This window comes from Alnus glutinosa, chromosome 4 (genome assembly GCF_958979055.1).
Source record: "Alnus glutinosa chromosome 4, dhAlnGlut1.1, whole genome shotgun sequence".
Lineage (NCBI taxonomy): Eukaryota > Viridiplantae > Streptophyta > Magnoliopsida > Fagales > Betulaceae > Alnus > Alnus glutinosa.
The window spans coordinates 8,069,437-8,092,666 of NC_084889.1; the positions used below are offsets into that span (position 1 = coordinate 8,069,437).

The 23,230-nt window shown below is 39.1% G+C and overlaps 2 protein-coding genes across 3 annotated transcripts; one reads left to right on the forward strand and one right to left on the reverse strand.

Moving 5' to 3' along the window:
* Window positions 1-1,383: 1,383 nt before the first annotated feature.
* On the reverse strand, window positions 1,384-15,894 carry LOC133865693 (uncharacterized). Of its 2 annotated transcripts, XM_062302124.1 has the most exons (7): window positions 15,467-15,894; window positions 13,928-14,098; window positions 3,472-3,706; window positions 2,466-2,688; window positions 2,137-2,292; window positions 1,819-1,978; window positions 1,384-1,701 (listed from the first exon to the last, which is right to left on the reverse strand). In XM_062302124.1, exons 1-6 carry the CDS (start codon window positions 15,839-15,841, stop codon window positions 1,975-1,977), a joined length of 1,164 nt encoding a protein of 387 aa, XP_062158108.1. In that variant the 5' UTR covers window positions 15,842-15,894; the 3' UTR covers window positions 1,384-1,701; window positions 1,819-1,974. The 2 variants fall into 2 exon arrangements, with proteins under 2 accessions (XP_062158108.1, XP_062158109.1); XM_062302125.1 differs by lacking the exon at window positions 13,928-14,098.
* Window positions 15,895-18,232: 2,338 nt separating this feature from the next.
* LOC133865691 (dihydrolipoyllysine-residue acetyltransferase component 5 of pyruvate dehydrogenase complex, chloroplastic) lies at window positions 18,233-23,158 on the forward strand. The gene is made up of 6 exons (XM_062302121.1): window positions 18,233-19,287; window positions 19,982-20,173; window positions 20,258-20,345; window positions 22,260-22,330; window positions 22,477-22,560; window positions 22,652-23,158. The coding sequence occupies exons 1-6, from the start codon at window positions 18,403-18,405 to the stop codon at window positions 22,754-22,756; spliced, it is 1,425 nt and encodes a 474-aa protein (XP_062158105.1). The 5' UTR covers window positions 18,233-18,402; the 3' UTR covers window positions 22,757-23,158.
* Window positions 23,159-23,230: the final 72 nt, after the last annotated feature.

Genomic DNA, 23,230 nt, shown 5'->3' on the forward strand with positions numbered 1-23,230 from the left:
CACACAGATCAGAGGAGGATACATTAAAGGTGATAGAACAAAACATATTTCACCAAAATTCTTTTATACACATGAGCTCCAGAAGAGTGGTGATATTGATGTGAAGCAGATACGATCAAGTGACAATTTAGCAGATTTATTTACCAAAACATTACCAACTGCAACATTTAAGAAGTTGGTGAATAACATTGGACTGCGCCGACTCAAGGATCTTTCATCATAAACAATTGAAGCTATTCATGCTAATGAGGGGGAGTAAAATGATTATGCTGATTGTACTCTTTTTCCTTCGCTAAGGTTTTTCCCACTGGGTTTTCCTTTGCAAGGTTTTACTGAGGCAATCCTAAAGCATATGACGACACACAAGAATAATGTACTCTTTTTCCTTCGTCACAGGTTTTTCCTACTGGGTTTTCCTTGGCAAGGTTTTAATGAGGCATATTCTTAGTGTATGGTCATCCAAAGGGGAGTGTTATGAATGCATTCATGCATTTGGTGGATGACCATTTAGTTTCATCTATTGGAATTCTACACATTCATGTCATCTTTTAGAATTCCATAACATTCATGTAATACATTGATGTAGCCTTTTAATTCATGTCATATCCTTTCCTATTCCTTAACCTCCCACTATGATTCTATGTCTATAAAAGGGAGTATTGGGTACTTTGTAAAACACACAATTATAAAGAAGAATCATACATAGTTCCTGAAGAACTAGTTTCATATTTACAATCTCTTATCTTGTCTTGTTATTTTCATTAATTTTACAACATTAATCCTTTTCTCACTAACTGCAACACTTTTCTTTTGTAAAAATGCTAGCTAGCCTTGTAGCCATCCACTGATGTAGGATTGTCACATCAGAACAAAAATTGCCTAGCCACTCTAATGGGTAGCCCGTACCGTCGAATCTAATGGTCACGATCACTCCCTACAAGGTAGTTGGAGGTGGCTCTAATCAAGGGCAAGTTTGTGCTTCTTTTTTTTTTCTTTCTTTTTATTTATGCCACGCCGCACTGCCACATAAAGTCATAAATGTGGGATGCATGTAGCATTACTCTTAAAAAACAACTAGAATATCCCTCAATCCTACAAATTTCGAACTTACAATAGTGCTTACTTTTTGGGAGGGAGGAAAAATAGCACTTGGCAACAAAAAATTCCACAAAGGTAGCATTTCAATTTCTTCAATACCAATGCGAAAGCTAGACAATTTTCTTCTCTTGCGAGGAATGCTTAAGCGGATATGCGTACACCATTTGACCAAAGTACAGAAAACTTTAGTTATAACAATGATGTTGCCCTTTAGTGTTTAATTGGTATAAATTATAATGGGGTTCAAACAAGAAGCAGGTCTGCTTAAGAAGTTAGCACCGTGACTAAACCAAACTTTGTCCGAAAGGACAAATAAATAAATCTGTCTTTAACAACCATGTGAAGGGGCAAGGGGAAAAGAGAACGAGGAAAAAATTGGCCAAAGGTCTTCCTATTGGCAAATTGATCATATAAAGAACCATGAAAAGGAAGAGAAAGAAACATATTGACGAAATATAGAGTTCCTGACTTCCAGTAGTTTAGATTCAGAAATTGGAAGAAGCCATCTTAAGCCTATCTAACATGGTTGTAGTCTTTCAAAAATAAGAATGTTGCCTGAACACATTGCAAGCCACATGGCCTATGATGTCTCTCTCTTCCCCACTGCAGAATCATATGAAACAGCAAAGAAGAAAAGTACATAAATATCCGCATAATAAACCAATTGCTGGCCAATAGAGAGAGAGAGAGAGTGAACATATTAAACAAGCATAGCCGTACCTTACTCTGGAATCTTCACATGGAACGTCAAATTTCTATCACCCATTTTGCCTCTTCAATTTGAGCTATTGCAGCTCTCAGCTAGAACATGGCAGTGTACTTTAAATTGTCAGTTGCTGATCTCTAAAGCTCTTGTTTAACAAGCGAATCAATTCTTCATCTGGAGCCATCAGATAGAATTTACAACAGTCAGTCTACTTGAGCATAAACTTTATGCACAAATTTGAGCCCCAGGAGATTCAAAATGATCTGAAATCAATTCAATCCCCAAACAAAGTCCAGTCTAAACTCATCCTTTAAAAAGATTAAAGCAATTACCTGTGGGGTCTTAAACCATCTGAAAAATTTGATCGATTTTGATGAGTGAGCTTCGGAGTTTCTTCCAACAATTTGAAGAAATTAGATAGAATAGTCGAATCATAGTGCATCTCTCTCTCAACCAACCACTCCTCTTTCAGTTGAACATCGACATCCCTGTATAACAGAGTCATTCATGGAATGAACAACTAAGGATGATTTAAGAGGAAGCAAACGCAAGAAGGGAACTATAATTGAAGCATTTTCTATGGCAAAGCCTCCACCAGGAAACCAAATTCCTTGCCAATAAAAAGGCAAAGGGGAAAAAAATAAAAAATGAACTGCATTACCTCCTCAGGGCAAGAACTTTGTGATTCCTTCGCAGGTAATCAGCATGCTTTGTAAGGGCATCTTGTGCATACTGTCTGCCCACAGTTCTCACCGCAGCAACATTTAGTAAATTTTCCAATGAACCATGCTTTTTCAAAAGCTTTAGGGCAGTCTTTCGACCAAATCCAGGAGCCACATGTTGGATCCCAGGAACACCATCAACCTCATCACCTATGATGCATCCTACAAAAAAGCAGCTCCATTTAGAATGAAGATAAATCAAATACATTATAGCCAGTGAATTCACAAGTGGGATCAGTCTTATTAGATGATGCAAGTGATAGATTTGTTCTCTATTCTTATTGGGGTGGTATTCACATAATGAAGACAGTCTGGAAAGGAAATAATGTTTGAATTCTTCTTGTTTGTCATTGTTTGTATCATACTTTTTTCCAATACAACCTTGGAGAAAGTATTATTTGTATCACTATCAACTAGATCAATATCCAAGATCTTGATTCAATCTCAGGATTTCACTTTAACGAAGGACAAGGTAAAAGTAATGCAGAAAAGCAATATATCAAACTATCATCTAGTAGCTATAAAAATTACCACCACACATGCATATATCACAATGATAACTTACCACCAATATGAGATATTATTCTACCGATCTACTCAAATAGAAAATGATTAACTTGTAGAAAAACAGCAACTATAGCTTCACAGTTCAATTTAAGTTGGGTTGGTTTTCCATCCCCTTAATTTGCTCTGTTGGAAACATTAACCATGTTATAAATTTAAAAGGAAAAAAAGAAAAGAAAAAGAGAATAACCAGTACTTGTAAAACGTAACCTGAATCTAGCAGTTGTAGAAGGCTAAAAGTTGCAATGTGAAAGTTGGTGATTAGCTGTGACATAGTACTAAACATTATCTAGCAACATATTACCCAAAAAACGTGACTGCAATAGATCATGGATAATAAAATGTTAACATAAATATCACCAGATTGCATCTCATACTTACTAAGGCTCAAATCACAGCATGGATCACAATTATACTGAGCTACGTAGTGCTTTAAGGTGTAAAAGGACCATCGGTCTAAATCTTCTAAAGGCATAACAATTTGGACATCTTCTGAAATCAATTGCTTGAAATCTTTATCCGGAGAGCCAATTACCACCCTGTAGCCTCTTTGTAGAACTTGTCCTGCGAGTGTAGCTACAACATCATCTGCTTCATGGCCTTCAACTTTTATGACCTGCGTGATTATGCTCTCAAAGTGAAGGGCTTGAACGTAGCATGGTTAGAAAAACACCATTTGATATCTATCTGAGTTCTACTCAGTGAGGGATCAAGAAAATTAAGATAAGAATGAGTGATAGAGTAACCTAGTGTAACACCCATGTCCCACATTGCTTAGTTACTAAGTGAAATTGGATTTTATAAGGGATTCTAAGAAAGCTCCAAATTGACTAGTTCTTTTGGGATGATAATGCAGATATGGCTATCTCTTTTTCCTGAGTCATTACATTTAGCATGGTCATAAGAATAGAAAAAAAAAAAAAAAAAAAAAATCATCTGTTTTTAGTTTCCATCAAAATCTATGTTTCTTAGAAAGAGATGGTTCTAGAAGGAACTACAAAGGTCAAAGGAAATTTTGTGATAATAACAAAAATCCATCATATAATGATATCATAATCTTCTATTTAGAAGAGACAAAACCTAAAAACCCTAGAAACAATCAATCATGACCTTTTGATTTAGACTAATCCTAGCCATAGATAATAAAAATAAACCAAAAGACTCATATACCCTTAAATAATCAAAAATAGACTAGGCTGCTCCAATACCTATGAACAGTACTACAGCTACAATACCACCACCATTAACTTTTTCCTTTTCAATGTCCTGTACTAGTTCTACCCGGGTTGGAAGAGAACTCATCCTCAATTTTAACTTCTACATTTCTACAATCTATTGCAATCCAAATAATACTTTCCAGCAATTCTGCATATTGTTTTTCCTTAATTGACTACATGATAATTCATTATGAAAGAAAATCAACATCAGTTTTCTTAGATGTCATACAACCTACCTTCATAATTTGGATCAAACCCTTTCTTTGCCCTCTTATGATTTTGGCAAATCGATTCATGTCCTATGACGTCTTGCCAAATCTGATCATAGATCACTTTTCTTCATTATAATGCTGATAAGGCACATCATCCAATGACATACCAATTGAAAAAACATATTTTTTCCCCAAAATTATCAATACATTTTTTTTTATAAGTAATCAAGATATTATTAAAAGCATAAACCGCCAGTAGGGGCAAAAAAAAAAGAAAATCATGGTAACTAATCACCAAAGGAAAAACATAAACAGTTATCCAAAAATACAAAATGTTGAAAAATAAAGATTTAATCTTTTCCAAAGTCCTCTTGCGGTCCTCAAAACTTCTATCATTCATTTTCCTCCATAGACACCACAAAAAGCACGAAGACACCATCTTCCATAAAGCAGCACTCGAAGTGCTGCCGACAGTCCACCAACAAGCATACAAATCGACTACTCGTTTAGGCATAATCCAAGACAATCCAAATTGACTGGAGAAAACATTCCAAATGGCACAAGCTACCTCATAATGAAAAAGAAGATGGTCCACTGACTCTCCATTCCTTTTGCACATACAACACCTATCAATCACAATGACGCGCCGCTTTCGGAGATTGTCCATGGTAAGGGTCTTTTCTAAGGCCACCGACCACACAAAAAAGGCCACCCTCAACGGAACCTTAGTTCGCCGAGCACTCTTCCAAAGATTATCAATTCATATTCATAAAAACTTGATAATAACCAAACATGTTCTATGTGGACTTCCATCAAACACAGGTGAAGTGTTCTAATTAACAAGTGTGGTCTGAATATTGTTGCCTGAGCAAGGAATTTCATCAAACACTTATTCCTACCTTCATGATTATAAGCAGTAGCATTTAGCACATTCACAACATCATCATCATGATATGCATAATAAATTGGTGGCAAATCCCAATCTACAAAAACATCATTCTCAAAATTCTTGTCTTCAAGACTATCTTTTGGTATGTCTAAACATTTTCTTTTTCCTTTTGCGTTCCAAATTCTCTATAAAAGCTTCTTCTTGTTGATTCATTAGATCATCAAGTCTTTGAGCCATCCACTCAAGCTCCTCTTCAATTTCTATCAACTACAATCTTTCACACAATATGGTTGACCTAGTTCAGCTGCGATACCAAACAATGCAGTTGAGAGCGTGAGTAGACATAGATTTACTTCTATTTTCCATCAAAACCTATGTTTCTTAGGGAGAAACAATTTGTTGGAGATGTGATACGTTCAGAATTTTAGGGCTTACGTGGCAGCACATGTGGCAATTCTAAAGCCCAATTCGGCAGAGAATAAGGAGTATATTCTCCATGGTTTATTTCCTTAAGTATTTAGTTTAATAAGGAATGTATTTTCCATTAGTTATTTTCTTCTTTGTTTATTTTCCTGCATTGTGTTATGACGGCTAGACCTAATGGTTATGTCTTATGACCTAGCCGTCATCTATTTAAGTGTAATCCTATTCAATGAATAAGGATGCTGAATATTATGAAAACCTAGACCTTTGTGGTTGTTTTGGAGATCAAGGCTCTCTCGAAGTAGCCATTGGAGATCACAGCTCTCTCGAAGTAGCCCATATCCTTTTCTTTTGTTTCTTTTTATTATTTGATTGCATCAAGATGGTGGGTCATATTCTGAATGAGGAAGTAACATTGGTCTCGGCTCTCTAGTACAAAGGCCTACTAGGAATTCAATGTACTAAGCTATGGCTTAATTGATGGCAGTGTGTATATATATATATATATCTACATTGTAACCCTATTTTTTGTTGACGTAGTGAAAAATTAGCTGCTCACTCCTGTGAATATAGGCACACTAATGAATCACGTAAATCCTCTATGTGATGTTTTCTCTCTCTTTTCTCTTTACTTTTTACTAAATCGTATAGTCTCAACAATCTCCAACACAGTTCATGAAAAAGTAGAAGAGCCAAAAGCAATTTTAGCCATCTTATAATGATATCAAAATCTTCTATTTATAAGAAGAAAAAACTCAAAAACCCTAGAAACAATTAATCATGACCCAGTGATTTAAACTAAGGGTCCGTTTGGGTTTGCGATTTCAAAAAGTGCGATTTAAAATAACGGTTTAAAAATGTGCGATTTTTTTTTTTTTGATAGGTAATTAAAGTTTTATTGAGAAAAGAAGCGTAAGGCGCCCCTAAGTACACAGGTGGTATACAAAGGAGAATCAAAGCTAACCCGAAAACCCAACAAACAACCAAAGCAATAAGAAAAGTAAACCTAAGGACCCGAGAAACAAACCACAAAAACCCCCGAGGCATACAACCCTACGTCACATGAGTCTTGCCTTTCCTACGCCTAGAAGAAGTTTTAGAGTCACCATAATTAACGGAGCTTTGCAGATTCAGAAGTTCTTTTTTGCCCTTAGTCTTCTGACGCTTAATCATTTCATCCGTAATAGCCATGATCCTCTCGCCATGCTCCTTAGACACCGTCCATGCAAACTCTTGGGACAACATCTCCCAAATCCCAGCAGCCTTCTTCCTGACATCTAACTCCCACTCCGATTAAAAAATAAATAAAAATTGTGCGATTTGAAAAAAGTGATTTTTAAAAACGCAGTTAAGCGTTTGGCAAAATCGTAATTTAGCCTTTAAGATCACAAATCAGCCTTTAAAATTATGCGTTTTCAAAAAAGCACCATCTTAACTGCGATTTGAAAAAGCAGATTTTCTGCGTTTTCAAATCGTAATTTTTAAAAACGCATTTCCCAAACGATTTATGTTCTGCGATTTGGTTTAAAATTGCACTTATTGTCTACGATATCGCAATCCCAAATGCACCATAATCCTAACAATACATAGCAAAAGTAACTCATAAACTCAAATACCCCTACATAATATAAAATTTTTTATAAGTAATAATCTAAAATTGAACTGACAGGGGTATTGTACCTTTGAACAGTACCATGCAACAATAGCTTTTTATTTTCCATTTTTGTTGCATCAAACATCCTTGGAAGCCCAAGACCGAGGTTTGAGCCTTGTCAATTGAGAAGCACATACCAATGAAAAATGTTTTCTTGTCCGAGGTTAAGTTATATGGTAGTTTTTTTTTTTTTTTAAGTAATAAACCGGTCTTATTAAAAGCGTAAGGCGCCCCAAAGTACTGGAAGTATACAAGAGAAAGCACTTAACTAGAAAGCGAAAAATGAAACAGCCCACTATTAGAACACCTCTCACACAAGACTCAAAGTCCCAGCAGGAGTCTTGTGTTGAGTCTTGTGCGGCTCAATCTGTGGAGGTGTCCAACGGGGAATCTACTAAGAAGTCCTCTACTTCTATCCAAAAGCCCAGTCATGTTATAGAGTCCTAATGCAATAGTATCATAGCTAGATAAGATTTCAAGTGTTATAGTTTGAATGTATTTAGAGGTAGAAACCGGTTGCTAGACTAGAGTTAGTGTTTATCTTAAACTCTGTAATGAAACTCTATATATGATCAATGAATGCTCGGTAAAGAGTAAGGTTTCAACTTCCATAATTTCTATGTTTTATCATGGTATCAGAGCCATCTCAAAGACACACGTCTTGAGCTATGGCTCATTCTGATTCCGAATCCAGCGTTTCTGCCAGTTCGGTGGCTTCCATAGCCACTCAAACTCATCTCCCACCTCCCCAACCACAACCAGTTGTCTATACGATACCCAATATGAATCCGAATCTTCATATCAAACTCTCCAAAGGAAATTTTATGGCGTGGAAAACATAGCCTCTCGCCTACATCAAAGGACAGGACACCTACGGCTTTCTTGACGGCTCATCTCAGCCTCCTCCTCAAACGATTCTGAATCCTTCAACTAATGCCGGAGCCCCTGCCACAATTGTTAACCCAGAATTTCTTGCGTGGAACCAGCGTGATCAGATGATACTCAGCATCCTTATCTCCACATTGACCGAACCCTACGTGGTCCATGCAGTTGGCAGCGTCTCCTCGGCAGCTCTCTGGTCCACTCTGCTTTCCATGTTTGCATCTCAAGCTCGTGCTAGAGTCATGCAAATATATTTTCAGCTTGCCACAGTAAAAAAAGGTAGCAACTCCATTACAGAATACTTCCAAACCATCAAGACTCTCAGTGACACTCTCGCTGCCGCCGGACAACCTCTCAATGACTTTGAGAGCGTCTCTTTTCTCCTCAAGGGTCTTGGCTCCGAATATGACCCGTTTGTGACATCTGTCACAACCAGGGTTGATCCCTTATCCATAGATGAACTCTATGGTCATCTACTGGCTCACGAGATGCGCCTGGACCAGCAAACCTCTGCCCTTGATCTTCCTCCGGCTGCTGCAAATTTTACAAACCGCTCCTTCCCCCCTCGAGGCAGGGGTTACCGTGGCCGTGGAGGACGACCCTTCAACCATGGTCGTGGATACTTCCCCAACAATTGTGGTCGTGGCTCCTATTTTTCTCCTGATGCTGCTACCAGTTCCCGTCCTATCTGCCAGATTTGCCGGAAAATAGGCCATACTGCCTTTTGTTGCTACCATCAACAGGAGTCTATTCTAGATCAGCAACCTCTCCCTTCTCCACAGGCCTACTACTCAACACCAACACTACCAGCAGAGGATGTCTGGTATCCGGACACAGGTGCTACATATCATGTCACTAACGAGCTGCAGCACCTCAACTTATCTCATGAGGAATATCACGGCCAGGATCAGATCCGAGTAGGGGATGGAACAGGTTTGCCTATTTCTCATGTTGGTTCTGCATTCTTCATCTTTTCTCAGCGTAAATTTATCCTCAACCAACTCCTTCATGTTCCTTCCATCTCTAAAAATCTTCTTTCAGTTTAGAAATTTGCCCTTGACAACTCTATATTTTTTGAATTTCACTCATTTTATTTCTTGATTAAGGAAATTCAAACCAGGGCCATCCTCCACCAAGGGCAAACTAAAGATGGCCTCTATCAACTTCTTCCGTCCACCAGTTCTTCGTCAATAAAACAAGCCTTTGTCAGTGAACGCACTTCTGCAGCTTCATGGCACAAGCGCTTGGGTCATCCTGCCTTTCGCACAGTTCAACATGTTCTTTCTCAGTTCAACCTTCCAGTTTCTTCAAATAAGGCTTCATCTCCTTGGTCTGCATTTGCACAAGCCAAGAGTCATCAGCAGCCATCTAGTCCTTCTAGTGCTTCAATTTGTAGTCCTTTACAATTAATTTACTCCGATGTATGGGGACTTTCTCCAACATTATCAATAAACGGAAGTCGGTTTTATGTGTCATTCATTGATGTCGTTAGTCGTTTTACTTGGGTTTTTCCTCTACAAGCCAAATCAGATGTCATGTCTATCTTTCTTAAGTTCCAAGTTATGGTTGAAAGGCTCTTAAACACAAAAATAATCAGTGTGCAATCGGACTGGGGGGGTGAATATCGCAATCTTCACTCTTATTTTCAGTCTCACGGCATCACACATCGTCTTTCTAGCCCTCATACACACCAACAACAAGGGTGCGCCGAACGCAAGCATAGAAACTTAATTGACACCACTCTAGCCCTACTGGCCGAGAGTTCTCTCCCTCAAAAATTCTGGGAAGATGCTTGCCTTACCTCCTGTTATCTCATAAACCGAATGTCCACCCCATTGCTCAATAATCAGTCACCCTTTGAAAAATTATTTCTTCAAGTCCCTGATTACAAGGTTCTTAAAGTATTTGGGTGCGCGTGTTTTCCAAATCTCAGGCCTTACAACACTCATAAATTCTCCCAACGCTCAAAAGAATGCGTTTTTCTTGGGTACAGTCAACATCACAAAGGCTATAAATGCCTTCACATAGAATCTGGCCGAGTGTACATCTCTCGGGATGTCATATTCCATGAATCCCGGTTTCCTTATGCTTCTCAAGGTTCTGCAATTCCTCCTAATTCTACTCCTGTTCAAGCTCCTATTTTCCCTCCTATTCTTTTACCTCCACCCACTCCATCTTCAACACAACCTCCTGCACCACCACCTTCATCTATATCTTCCAATTCCTCTTCTTCCAATTCTGCAGCACCACACAGCTCTTGTTCCAGTTCCTATGAGGAAACTCCTCCTGCCCGAATACATCCCATGCATACCAGCTCTATGAACAATATCGTTCAGCAAAGACAGCTCACAGATGGCACTGTCCCATACCCTGCTCCTCGGGGTTTATTAGCACAGCATGCATCAGCCACTCAGGAACCGACCTGTTTCTCAAATGCTGTGAGTGTTCCAGAATGGAGAAATGCAATGCAACTTGAGTTTAATGCTCTTCTACATAACCAGACATGGTCACTTGAACCTCCACAAGGCTCCCAAAATCCAGTAGGATGCAAATGGGTGTTCAAACTAAAAAGAAAAGCCGATGGATCCATTGAGAGACACAAAGCACAGTTGGTAGCCAAAGGATTCCATCAACAAGCAGGTGTGGACTATGGAGAAACTTATAGTCCAGTTGTTAAGCCCACTACAATCCGAACAGTGCTTTCCCATGCATATTCTGCTGGATGGTCAATGAAACAGATTGATATACAAAATGCTTTTCTTCATGGTCATTTATCCGAGGATGTTCATATGGTCCAGCCACCGGGATTTATCAATCCTAACTTTCATCATCATGTGTGCAAGCTTCACAAGGCTATGTATAGCCTCAAACAGGCGCCTAGAGCCTGGTTTTCCAGGTTAAGTAACAAGCTCATCCAACTTGGGTTTGTTGGGTCCAAGGCCGACTCGTCACTTTTTCTTTACAAAACAAAGTCAGTCACTGTATTTCTGCTTATTTACGTTGATGACATCATCATCACAGCTTCGGATCCAGCTGCCATCCCGGATTTGCTTCAACTCCTTAATGCTGACTTTGCTGTTAAAGATTTAGGTGATTTACATTATTTTCTTGGTGTTGAAGTTCTCCAACTGAACTCAGGTCTTCTTCTCTCTCAACGACACTATATCATGGATCTTTTAAAGAAGACAAACATGCATGAAGCAAAGCCTATTACTTCTCCGATGGCTTCCTCGTCCGTCCTCTCTGCCTTTTCAGGGGATCCAATGGAAGATCCGTCTCTCTATTGCAGTACAGTCGGCTCCCTACAATATCTATCTGTCACAAGACCAGACTTAAGCTTTGCTGTAAACCGCGTGTGCCAATTCATGCATCGACCCCTTAAACCACATTGGCAGGCCGTTAAAAGAATTCTCAGATACTTGCAGTATAAACTGTCTCATGGGCTCCTTCTTCATCGCTCATCTTCCAATGTTCTTCAAGCTTACTCGGATGCTGATTGGGATGGATGTCAAGACGATCGTTACTCCATCAGTGCATATTGTGTATTTCTTGGTTCAAATTTGGTGTTTTGAGCTCACGCAAACAACCCACTGTCTCTCGGTCATCTATAGAAGCAGAGTATATGGCTGTTGCAAACACCACAGCCGAACTCTTATGGATCCAGGCACTACTTCAAGAACTTGGTGTTCGGACCTCTTCTCCACCAACTCTTTGGTGTGATAATATTGCCGCCACCTACATGTTCGTTAATCCGATATTCCATGCTCGTACCAAGCATGTGGAAATCGATTTCCACTTTGTCCGAGATCGCGTTGCTGATAAGTCCTTGGTGGTTTGATTTGTTCCTAGCTCAGATCAGCTTGCCGATGTCCTTACAAAACCACTTGTTTCGGCCAAGTTTCAACAACTCTATTTCAAGCTCAACGTGCGATCTCCCCCGTTGAACTTGTGGAAGGGTATTAGAACACCTCTCGCACAAGACTCAAAGTCCCAGCAGGAGTCTTGTGTTGAGTCTTGTGCGGCTCAATCTGTGGAGGTGTCCAACCGGGAATCTACTAAGAAGTCCTCTACTTCTATCCAAAAGCCCAGTCATGTTATAGAGTCCTAATGTAATAATATCATAGCTAGATAAGATTTCACGTGTTATAGTTTGAATGTATTTAGAGGTAGAAACCGGTTGCTAGACTAGAGTTAGTGTTTATCTTAAACTCTGTAATGAAACTCTATATATGATCAATGAATGCTCGATAAAGAGTAAGGTTTCAGCTTCCATAATTTCTATGTTTTATCACCCACAAAAAGAAAGAAACCCAACAAACCTTCAAAAACCAAAAGCCCTCAAACCCGAACCCTCAAGAAACACACCCTACTACAACACGTGAGCCCTATATGGTAGTTGCTTGGGCATTATTAGTTATTTGTTTACTCTTATTATTATAATAAGGGTTATCATTATGGCTCGTATTAATCTAAGTGTTAGGAATAGTCTACATTCGGGTTTTTTATTAAGTCAAGAGTTGTGACTCTCTCTTATTAAGTTAGTGGGTTATAGAATGAAGATTTACAGCTTTACTTTCTTCAACATGTGCTACTGTTTTTTTTCCTCATTTATTCATTATTCTTCTTTTATTTCTCTAATTTCCTGCACTATTAGTGCTCTGCAAACCTACAAACAGATCAAGAAAACCAGTCCTTTACCACAGACATAATACCTTACCAAGCTCAACCCATTCTCCCATCAACGAACAAACCCTAGGACCCAAAAGTGCAAAACTAGGTACTATTACCATCCACATCCTTCTTCACACAGCACTCAAAAAGTGACCCAGTTCCTACTTTCTCTGCTTTATCTTGATATCAAAACTTAATCTTTCTGTTAGACCTTTCACAAACTCCAAACCCCTATATTAATTATCCTAGCCTTCCCCACCAAATTAATCTCTCAAGAACCACTTTCTCTTAGACCTTTTACAAACTCTGAACCCCTGCATTATCCTAGCTTTCCTTACCACATTAACATCTCAAGAACCACCTTAAATTCTTCTATTTACCACTGCAAGGTACAAGGCAGAAACCAGTTTTTTCCAAAACTATCACCTGCTGGCCACCGGCTTTTATTACCTAAGGCAATAATAAACTGAACAATACCAAGCTATCCTAGGCCAATGAGATTCAGCAACTATTTGGGGTCAGAATCATTTTAAGATTTGAATTTTCCATCTATTGTAGTCTTCCTAACAATAGAAAATAATCACAATTTCGGTTACTAATTTCATAAGATGGTTTCAACTCAGGAGATTCACAAATCAGAATCTGTCAAGCTTATTTAGCTACCTACAAATATGTGCTCTCTCTACAATCTAAACAGACCACATAGACAGCAGTTGTCATTAGCTAGAAATTCTTTACAAGCACAATTGTTTAGAAGTTATTGAAGCATAGCACAATTCTTCAACACTTCTTACCATACAAGGTGCTTCAGATTCATTAGACTATCAAGCATATTCATAAAAATGTAGAAAACATAAAAAGACTAGAGTCATAAAGAAGGTTCACCCACTGGCACGTTGCATTTGCTGAGAACATCTGTGATGACTCCATGTGACCTTCCAACATGACCCATTGAATATCTTTGTGAAGCTGGTACTTGTCTTACGAATTTCGTCCTATGTGCTTTATATGAAGGCAATAACTGTCTGCGATGCTCACTACCCCTTTCCCCATCAAGAACCTGCAAACCGATACTCCATTAATTAGACAAACATATCCCTCAACATTCTTTCTTTCTTTTTTGTTTTTTGGCCAGAACTGAGAACCACCACTATGCTATTCCACAAATTCTGGTTTCAATCACAGTATCCTAACTTTAAAGCAATTGACAAAATCAAGAACCTAAAAGGAACAAAAAATTCAACTTTGAAATGTCGAACACACTACAAATATCTCCACATGTAATTCATGCAACAGATTTGTGCTGGAAATTAGGATACGAGCTTCATTACCAGCATACCTACTCTAGGATACACCAAACAGACATGCACTACAAAAGAAAACGGGAAAAACAAACATGACACTGACAATAAAGCAGCATCTCTACAACATATATGCAAACACATATTCGATTATCATGGAAGTGCCAAGCAAGAAGACTTTTATGTAATTGGGGCCACCATAAAACAACAAGGTTGTCCTTGTTGGGATCAGTTGTTTCTCACTCATTTCTTCTATAATGGAAACTAGTAATCGCATCCCAAGAAAGTTATACTCTTGCATACTAGAAAAGCACTATCAGCTTTGGATTTATTGTTCTTATTCTCCTACATCCTATAAATGATGCTCGTATCATCTTTTTACTTCAAAAACAAAAGGAACTACGGGTTGGCAAAGTGACCCAGAAGTTGCAGGTGAAATATGACAGTTAGGCTCCAAAAAATTCAGCAGCAGGCATTGGAGCCATCATGGCAATCATGTAGTTTGACTAATTACCAGTAGAAAAAACTTTGCTCGATCTCTATTTGCACCGTTTTATACAATTAAGGCATATTTGCAACAAACAAAGTATTTAATTACTGAAAATGGAAGCTAATGAGCTATTGGTGCCGCCTAATCCCAAGGGCTTGGCTCAACTGGTAAGGGCCTTGGTCTATGTGATTGTCTCATGAGGTTTAAGGTTCGAATCCCTTTCGGTGCAAATAATTCCTTGGAGTCAGCCCCAAGCAAAGCCGAAGTATCATCCTATCCATGTAGATGAGGTGCTTTACACGGGTCCAAAGTTTTCCTGACTGGGTGAGTACACGAAGTGTCTCTGCCTTGGAGGGTTCTCATCATAAAAAATAAAATAATATATATATAGGTGTCGCCTCAATGCTAATGAGCATTTACTAATAATGGTTTAAAACATTTCTTTTACCTTGTTTTGCTGATTCCCCGATAGTATAAAACATTAAAATTCAACAAAAGAAAAAACAACAGTCTATATTATCGGAGGCTGCTTCATCAAAACAGAGAAATCTTTTGGTAGAACCAGAATTAGAAGCTCAAATGAAAACGCCAGAGGATACAAGTAATCAAAAAGTTAGACATAAGGGAGAGAGCTTACAGCAATGACAGGGTCGCTAAGGCTGACTTGAGAGAAGAAAAGAGAGACCCAACGACCAAAAGCACGCAAACTGGGCGTGCTTCCCACATAGCAGAGAGGATTTACGTCCAAGAAGAACACCCTTTTCTTGCCTGTCTTCTTCTCTTGTTTCTCAGGCAGCAATTGCCCGCCAACCGTTCGATCAAAAGCCCCAGAAACGGAAGCAGAAGCAGTGATAGCACCAACCCTCCCTACTTCCGTTTCCGTTGCTTTCCTTTTCCCCGGTGCCGCTGTTTCCAATTTGGGAGTCCTACACGTGAAAGAAACGGGTGGTAATGGGCTGGGAGAGAGACAAGGCTGAATGTGAACGTGGGTAAACACCGCGATTTGTACCATCTTCAAACGCTACGCCCACCTGATATCGTCTTCCGCACTCTTTCCTGCGCTTCGTCGTGTACTTGCGAACTGGCACTTGTAGGGGTGGGCCTGGGCCTAAAAAAAGCCCAGCCTGACCTGGCCCCAACACAAGAAAGGGAAAAGACGCGGTAACAGTCCAAAATAATCACATTTTCCTCGAGATTGAACGGCAGAAAATTGCTTTAATTCGGTCTCTTAAATTGTTCTCTGTTTAATCTATTATAAAATAAAATCTACTCCATTTTAAGTGAAGTTGAGAGAAATTATTTTATAATTAAGATTAGAGTTTACAAATTTAATGGCGTACGTTATAACAGTTTTTAGTAAGAAGTCATTAGAATTCGCCGGTCCTTCAAAGGTTTGGGGACCCTCCAATAACCATGTTAGTCTTTTGTTTGAAAGATAAAAAGTGAATGGAGAGTTTAATATTTCATTTGTTTCAATGTAAAATGTTTTTCATATATAACATTTTACATCATTTGGTGCGTATAGAAATTCATAGATATTTTTTATATTTTCATTCAATCATATTAACTTATTAAAATCAACTTTTATTCACAATATAAAAATATTAATATAAAATAATTGCTTAGCAGTGGTCCGAATGTAGTCCAAAGGTGTCTCAGTGGTGGTTGGAGTGATTCTGTGGTAGTCGGGGGGTGGCTCGGTGGTGATCTGGGGAGCTCAGCAGTCGTTCGAGGGGCACGACGATGGTCCAGGGGGTGGATCAACGATAGTCCGAGTATTGCTCGGCGGTGGTCTGAGGGTGGCTCGGTGGTAGTCCAAGGATGGTCCGGGAGTACCTTGGTGATGGTCTAGGGTGGCTCGGTTGTGATCCGAGGGTCACTCAGGGATGGTCCAAGCGTGGCCGATGATAATCCAAGGTGGCTCGGCAATGGTCTGGGAGTGGCTCGGTGGTAGTCCGAATGCAGCTTTGTGATGGTCTAGGGTGACTTGGTGGTGGTTCGGTGGTAGTCTAGGGGTAGCTCGGTAGTGGTTCAAGAGTGGCTCGGTGGTGGTTTGGCAGTGGTCTAGGGGGTAATTTGGTAATGTTCCAAGGTGTCTCGGTAGTGGTCCAGAGTTGGCTCAGTGGTAGTTTGACAATAGTCCAGCAATAGCTCTTGGGTGATTCAGTGATGGTCCAGTGTGGTTTGGTGGTGACCCGACGATTGCCCGGGTTTGTCTTGATGGTGGTCCAACGGTTTGAGAATGAGAAATTTAAACTCAAAAAATGATTTACGGAATTTAAAAATATAAATCATTTTCCAAAACTAAATAAGCTTTTTTAATCAAATCAAAAATATTTTCGGTTTGACTATTATTTTCAATTGCACAAAACACTAAAAAATACGAAAAACATTTCTAATAAAATATTTTACGCCGAAACAAACGGAGCATAAGAGTGATAGATTTTTTGCCTTCCGAAAAGAGTGTCCCTTTTATAGTGAGGCTTGAATGTTTGGGCCCTATGCTAAGTAGTCCAGGTATTGGAGTTACTCTGCTCATCGGGACTGTCAGGCCCAATAATATACGTATTGTCACGTCATTTAAAAATGCAACAAAATAAAAACAAAATTGTACAGTAGTGTGGCATCATACGGACTGTTATACGCTTAAAAAAAAAAATCATAAAATTTATTTTTTCCATTTCAAGTAAATTTTGAGGATCTGGTTCAAATTTTGCATGCATTTAAAAAAAATAAAAAGAGAAAAATATACATACCCTTTAAACTACCATTCTATTGTTAATGTGTCATCCAAATTAACAATTGTGTCAATATCTCCTAAACTACCCAAAAAATGTCAACGCTCCCTAAAGCGAACAAAAAGACAAAATAATCATAAAAAAGTTTCAATAAGAGAAATATATCTTTATAAATTCAAAAAAGAAAAAAACTATTTTCAAAATCAAAAAGTTGAAAAGCCTTGGTTTTTTTTTTTTTTTTTTAAGTTTTTATATAATCTTAAGAATTTTTATAATTTTATGAAGAATATTTTTGTCATCGAGGAACATTGACATTATTTGTAAGTTTAGAGAGTCCATTGGCATAATTGTTAGTTTAATGAACATATTAACAATTGGATAATGGTTTAAGCTTTTAAAGAGAATATGTTTACTTTTTTCTAAATAAAAATCAGGACAGTTGGGCCCGAGTGAAATCCACAGGGCTGAGTCTAAGTTGACAATGCCTAAAAGCCCAGTAGGTGTTATTCCATTGACGTTAGTTCGCCTTAAACCAACCAACCAACCAACGGCCATGGACAATCTTTTAACGGTTTGGGAGGGAGAGTTCATCAAATTACATTTTAACCCAAAATATGGGGATGAATTGTAATTTACCAAATCTAACGAAACACATTATTATAATAAGCTAATAACTGGTTCACCGGTCAGAGGTGGTTGAGACTTGAGACCTCCGCCCTCCTTCGATGCATTCGAGGAATCGAAATTTAAGTCCCTAAAACCCAACAATCAAATACCACCAACAGACACTCTCAGAAGCGCATAAATCATAATACATACACTATCCAACACACCGATGAGCGCCCAAATGGCTCACCTTCTCGGCACCTCCTCCTTCGTGCCCTCCGCCCCGGCCCTCCGCAGGAGCCCCGGCCTCCACGTTCCGGGGCGCCACCGGAGCAGGGGCGCCACGCGAATCCAGGCGAAGATCCGGGAGATCTTCATGCCGGCGCTCAGCTCGACCATGACGGAGGGGAAGATCGTGTCGTGGATGAAGTCGGAGGGCGACAAGCTGTCCAAGGGCGAGAGCGTGGTCGTGGTGGAGTCCGACAAGGCCGACATGGACGTCGAGACCTTCTACGACGGCTACCTCGCCGCCATTATGGTCGAGGAGGGAGGCGTCGCCCCCGTCGGCTCCGCCATCGCCCTCCTCGCCGAGTCCGAGGCCGAGATTGACGAGGCCAAGTCCAAAGCCTCCGCCAACTGTTCCTCCTCCTCCTCCTCTTCTCCTCCTCCCCCTCCTCCTCCTTCTGCATCGCCAGTCGCCGAACCGGAGAAGACTGCGGTGAATGTGGCTCCCGTGGCGACACCTGTTGCGGCGGCGGTGGCGTCCACGCACCCCGCGTCTGAGGGAGGGAAGAGGGTGGTGGCGTCGCCTTACGCGAAGAAGCTCGCGAAGGAGCTGAAGGTGGACTTGGGTAGGGTCGTGGGGAGTGGGCCAATGGGTAGAATTGTGGCCAAGGACGTCGAAGCAGCTGCTTCGACTGCTGCTGCTGACGTGGCGCCTATCCGTATTCCGGCGGCTGCACCTGCGCCGTCGGGGATAGAGCTAGGGGCGGTGGTGCCTTTCACGACGATGCAGGCGGCGGTGAGTAGGAACATGCTGGAGAGTCTGGCCGTTCCGACCTTCAGAGTCGGGTACACTATCACCACCGACGCGCTTGATGCTCTGTACAAGAAGGTAATGTTGTTGCTAGTTAAGAAATGATGGGTTTGGTTTGGAAGAATGGTGGATTTTTTTTCGAATTGCAATGGTGTAGTTGTTCATTGATTTCTTTGCAAGAAAGTGAACTATTAGAAGAATTGAAATATTTGGGTTGACTTCTAAAAAAAGAAGAAGAAATATTTGGGATGAAAACGTAGATTTGGGTACTTAAAATGTTAACTTATGTTGATTTAGATTTCGTTTGGCTACTGCTTAAGAAGTCTTGATCGCTGGAATTTTGTAAAGGAGAATTGTGATGAGATAGTGTGAGTATCCCAGGTTGGGGAAGTTTAGCATGTTCCTTCGTTGTTTGTTTTGTTTCAATTTGGCCGCTACTTTTGAAGTTTTTCTTATGATTATTGTTTTTAGAGTTTGTCCTATGTGCATTTAGCTACTTCTTGAGAATGTCTTCATGATGTACAAGAAGATTGTATTGTGTGCGAGGATTTTTTATTAGGATGTTAACATGATAGTGCAATTTAATTTGGTTTACATTTAGCTGCCACTTAAGATTGTGCAGCGTGCTTCATACTCTAATGAGATTTTGCTCTAAGACTTTCATCATTGATTTCAATAATTCATGGAAAAAGGAGTTATAGAGTAATTCATGAATGTTTTATTATTAACTTCTGTCTAGTGATTGATCATTAGTGTAAATTCTGTTCATTAGATCAAGTCAAAGGGAGTAACCATGACGGCATTGCTGGCAAAGGCAACGGCGCTTGCTTTGGTTAAACATCCTGTTGTGAATTCTAGTTGCAGAGATGGTAAGAGCTTTACGTATAACAGTAGCATCAACATTGCAGTTGCTGTAGCTATAGATGGTGGATTGATTACACCGGTGCTTCAGGATGCTGATAAGGTTCTTGTTAATCTACTTTTGGCTCTGCTGTTGGTTTTTTCTAGATATGAATTGTTTTTTAATTGTAAATGACGTATATTTTAGGTCGACATATATTCATTATCAAGAAAGTGGAAGGAATTAGTTGATAAGGCCCGGGCCAAGCAGTTACAGCCTCATGAATACAATACAGGTATAACTTTTACATGCTTGTGTGTTTATTTCACCATACCAGATGTCTCTATCTCAAGAACTTATTGTTTTATATATTATTTACATTCCACTCTATGGGTATGCTTTCTTCTTCCAGATTATGTTCAGCATTTGATCTTCTGATAGTGAAAGACCTCGACATATATAAGGTTTTCATGAAATCACACACTTGAATTGTTAGAGAAGGGTTAATTATGTGGGATAATTTAATATGGAGAAGGAGAAAAAGCTCGTTGATGGGGGTATAGGACATTTTGTGTTGGACAATTTTTATTTTTAATCTTAATGCCATGCAACTATAGCAAAGAAACTGACAATTTTTTATATTGTTTAACTGACAAAAAACTTCAAATTCTCTCGGGTTAAATAATCAAAACTTCGAAAGACATTCTTACGACTTTCAATATAAAATAAAATTTCAAATGAGAATTTGAAATTTTATTTTATATTGAAAGTCGTAAGAATGTCTTTCGAAGTTTTGATTATTTAACCCGAGCCTAGTATGGAGCATTAACATTTAATGTATTGTCTTCTCTTGATTTGAAATGGAAAATTAATCTTTTGTTGGAAGTTTAAACGTCGTATATGAGGGAACCAAACCTTTTCTGTCCAATGTGTGTATTTTTGGGATTCAATAGTCAGCAGAACCCTTGTTCTCTCATTCGGAGGAGTTTACATATCCTGTGTGTTTTTTTTTTTTTTGACTAATCACTATTAACAAATAGCCTTCAAGTATTAAGTCCTGGCTGAACTCAGGCAGCCTCAGACTTCCCAGGTAATCCTGTGTTTTCTGTGTTGGGATGATATGCTGGTGGTCCAGTCACCTCAATCTGTATTTTTACACATCTTCACATTGTTCAAGTAGGGCTCAAATTGTTTGTTGTTTCCCATGACTACCAGCTACTTGAACGTTTGGTGCTATGTGCAAAATGCAATTTGCAAATTGCAAGTATTGGTTGTTGCCTTAAGTACCAAGACTGAGATTAGGTCTTCAGGGACGGGTTAGCTTGTCTCCGTACCCACTTTAACTCAACCTCAATTTCAGGCCTTCAAACTTGGCTGGAGCTCAATACAGGTCCCTAGAAGAGCAAACATATCTTAGGATTAAGAGTTGAGCCTTGATTCTTCCAGCCTGATTTTCTACCTGATTGTGGTATTTTTTAGTTTAAAGAATCAGTAGCGATAGGCTGCACGATGGAACAACACTATAGAGAAATTTTTCCTTCTTTTCTTTTTCTTTTTTCCTTTGCTTTCTTTCCTTTTTTTGGGTGGGGGGAAGAGGGCATTCTTAAGTGTAAAGTTGTACTGTCGCCCTTTCAGTTGTATTTTCATCTCGATTTCCCACATTTCCCTTACACGTAGCCCAGTTTTGATGGACTTCCTGACCACCATCCTCTGATTTGGCATGATTTGGGCTCTATGATTCTCCACATTATCTTTACAAATTAATTTGCAAGATCCTTGGCTCAATGGAGTGTCGGAATCATAATGTGTATTGTTTATACTATTAACTGGTTCTTTGATACCCCTCAAACCAGATTTATAGCTTCAGTTTTTGCCATTATGAGTAAAGACAGCACAGATTATATGGGGATCTAAATACTTGGGCAAAAAGGTGATTTTGTCAGATTGCCGCTTGTGATTATTACTTTGATATTGAATATGCTGTAACTTGTGATACTGTTGGTGACATCATTTTGTTTGATGTACTTGAGATTTATTTCTTAAATAAATTATGTTTGGAGTTCTTGATTTTTGAGGTTATCCTATAATTTATTTTGGTTTATCTCTGATACTTTTAAGCAATCTTTGGTTGGTTGGTTGCTATCAAACAGATTAAGCTCATGCTATTTTTCTGATGTTTTCCCATTGTGCTCTTTTTCTGCTTCTGTAGGTACTTTCACTCTTTCTAACCTTGGGATGTTTGGTGTTGATCGGTTTGATGCCATTCTACCACCTGGAACGGTAATGTTTTGTTTTTTTTTTTTTTGAAAAAAAAAAACCTATATATGAACATTTTCCTCTCTGCTAGTTTCTCTGCGAGAGAGTGATGATTTGTGCAGACTAAATTGTGTTAGTTGATATATTATGTCTGGATTTAATTGATGCAGGGAGCTATCATGGCTGTTGGAGCATCTCAGCCCACAGTTGTTGCTAGCAAGGATGGTAGGATAGGCATGAAGAACCAGATGCAGGTAACAAATCAAAATTCACATTTTTCAGTTTCAAGTTTTAGAGTTAGTTTGAGAATTCTTACGCTGGGACCATGCAATATATTATATACAGGTAAATGTTACGGCAGATCATCGTGTAATCTATGGTGCTGATCTGGCTTCATTCTTGCAAACCTTGGCAAAGATTATTGAGGATCCCAAAGATCTTACCTTCTAGTTTCACTTTCCTTGTCAAATGGAGATATTTTCCTCCTAGTATGCGCCAAAGGCTCGTGGTTGGGTAGACTCATGGGAGAAATTCAGAAGCTAATCACTCTGTTCGGGAAACAGGACCAGAATTTTGAAGAGCGAAGTTTATTTGAGTTCTAGGTTCTTCAATTTTATTTGCCTGATTTTTCAGACATTTGAGGTTTTTCAGTTTGATGTTGTCATAAAGGCCGGTTGTTTATTGTTGCCCAGTATATCAAATTGTACTTTTCATTGTTGCCTTGTGCTCAGATTTTCTTCTTTAGTTTGCTGATGCACGTATCTCTTTTGAGATTTCAAGTGCATGTCCTTCAAGTTGAATGGATATAGCCGAACAGAAATTCTGGGTCTCTGTTCATTCAATTTTGGTTCATTTTGTAGTATTATATCAGCAAACTATTTAACAACTGTTCGAGCCAAGAAACTGTGTTGCTGTTCTTTTATA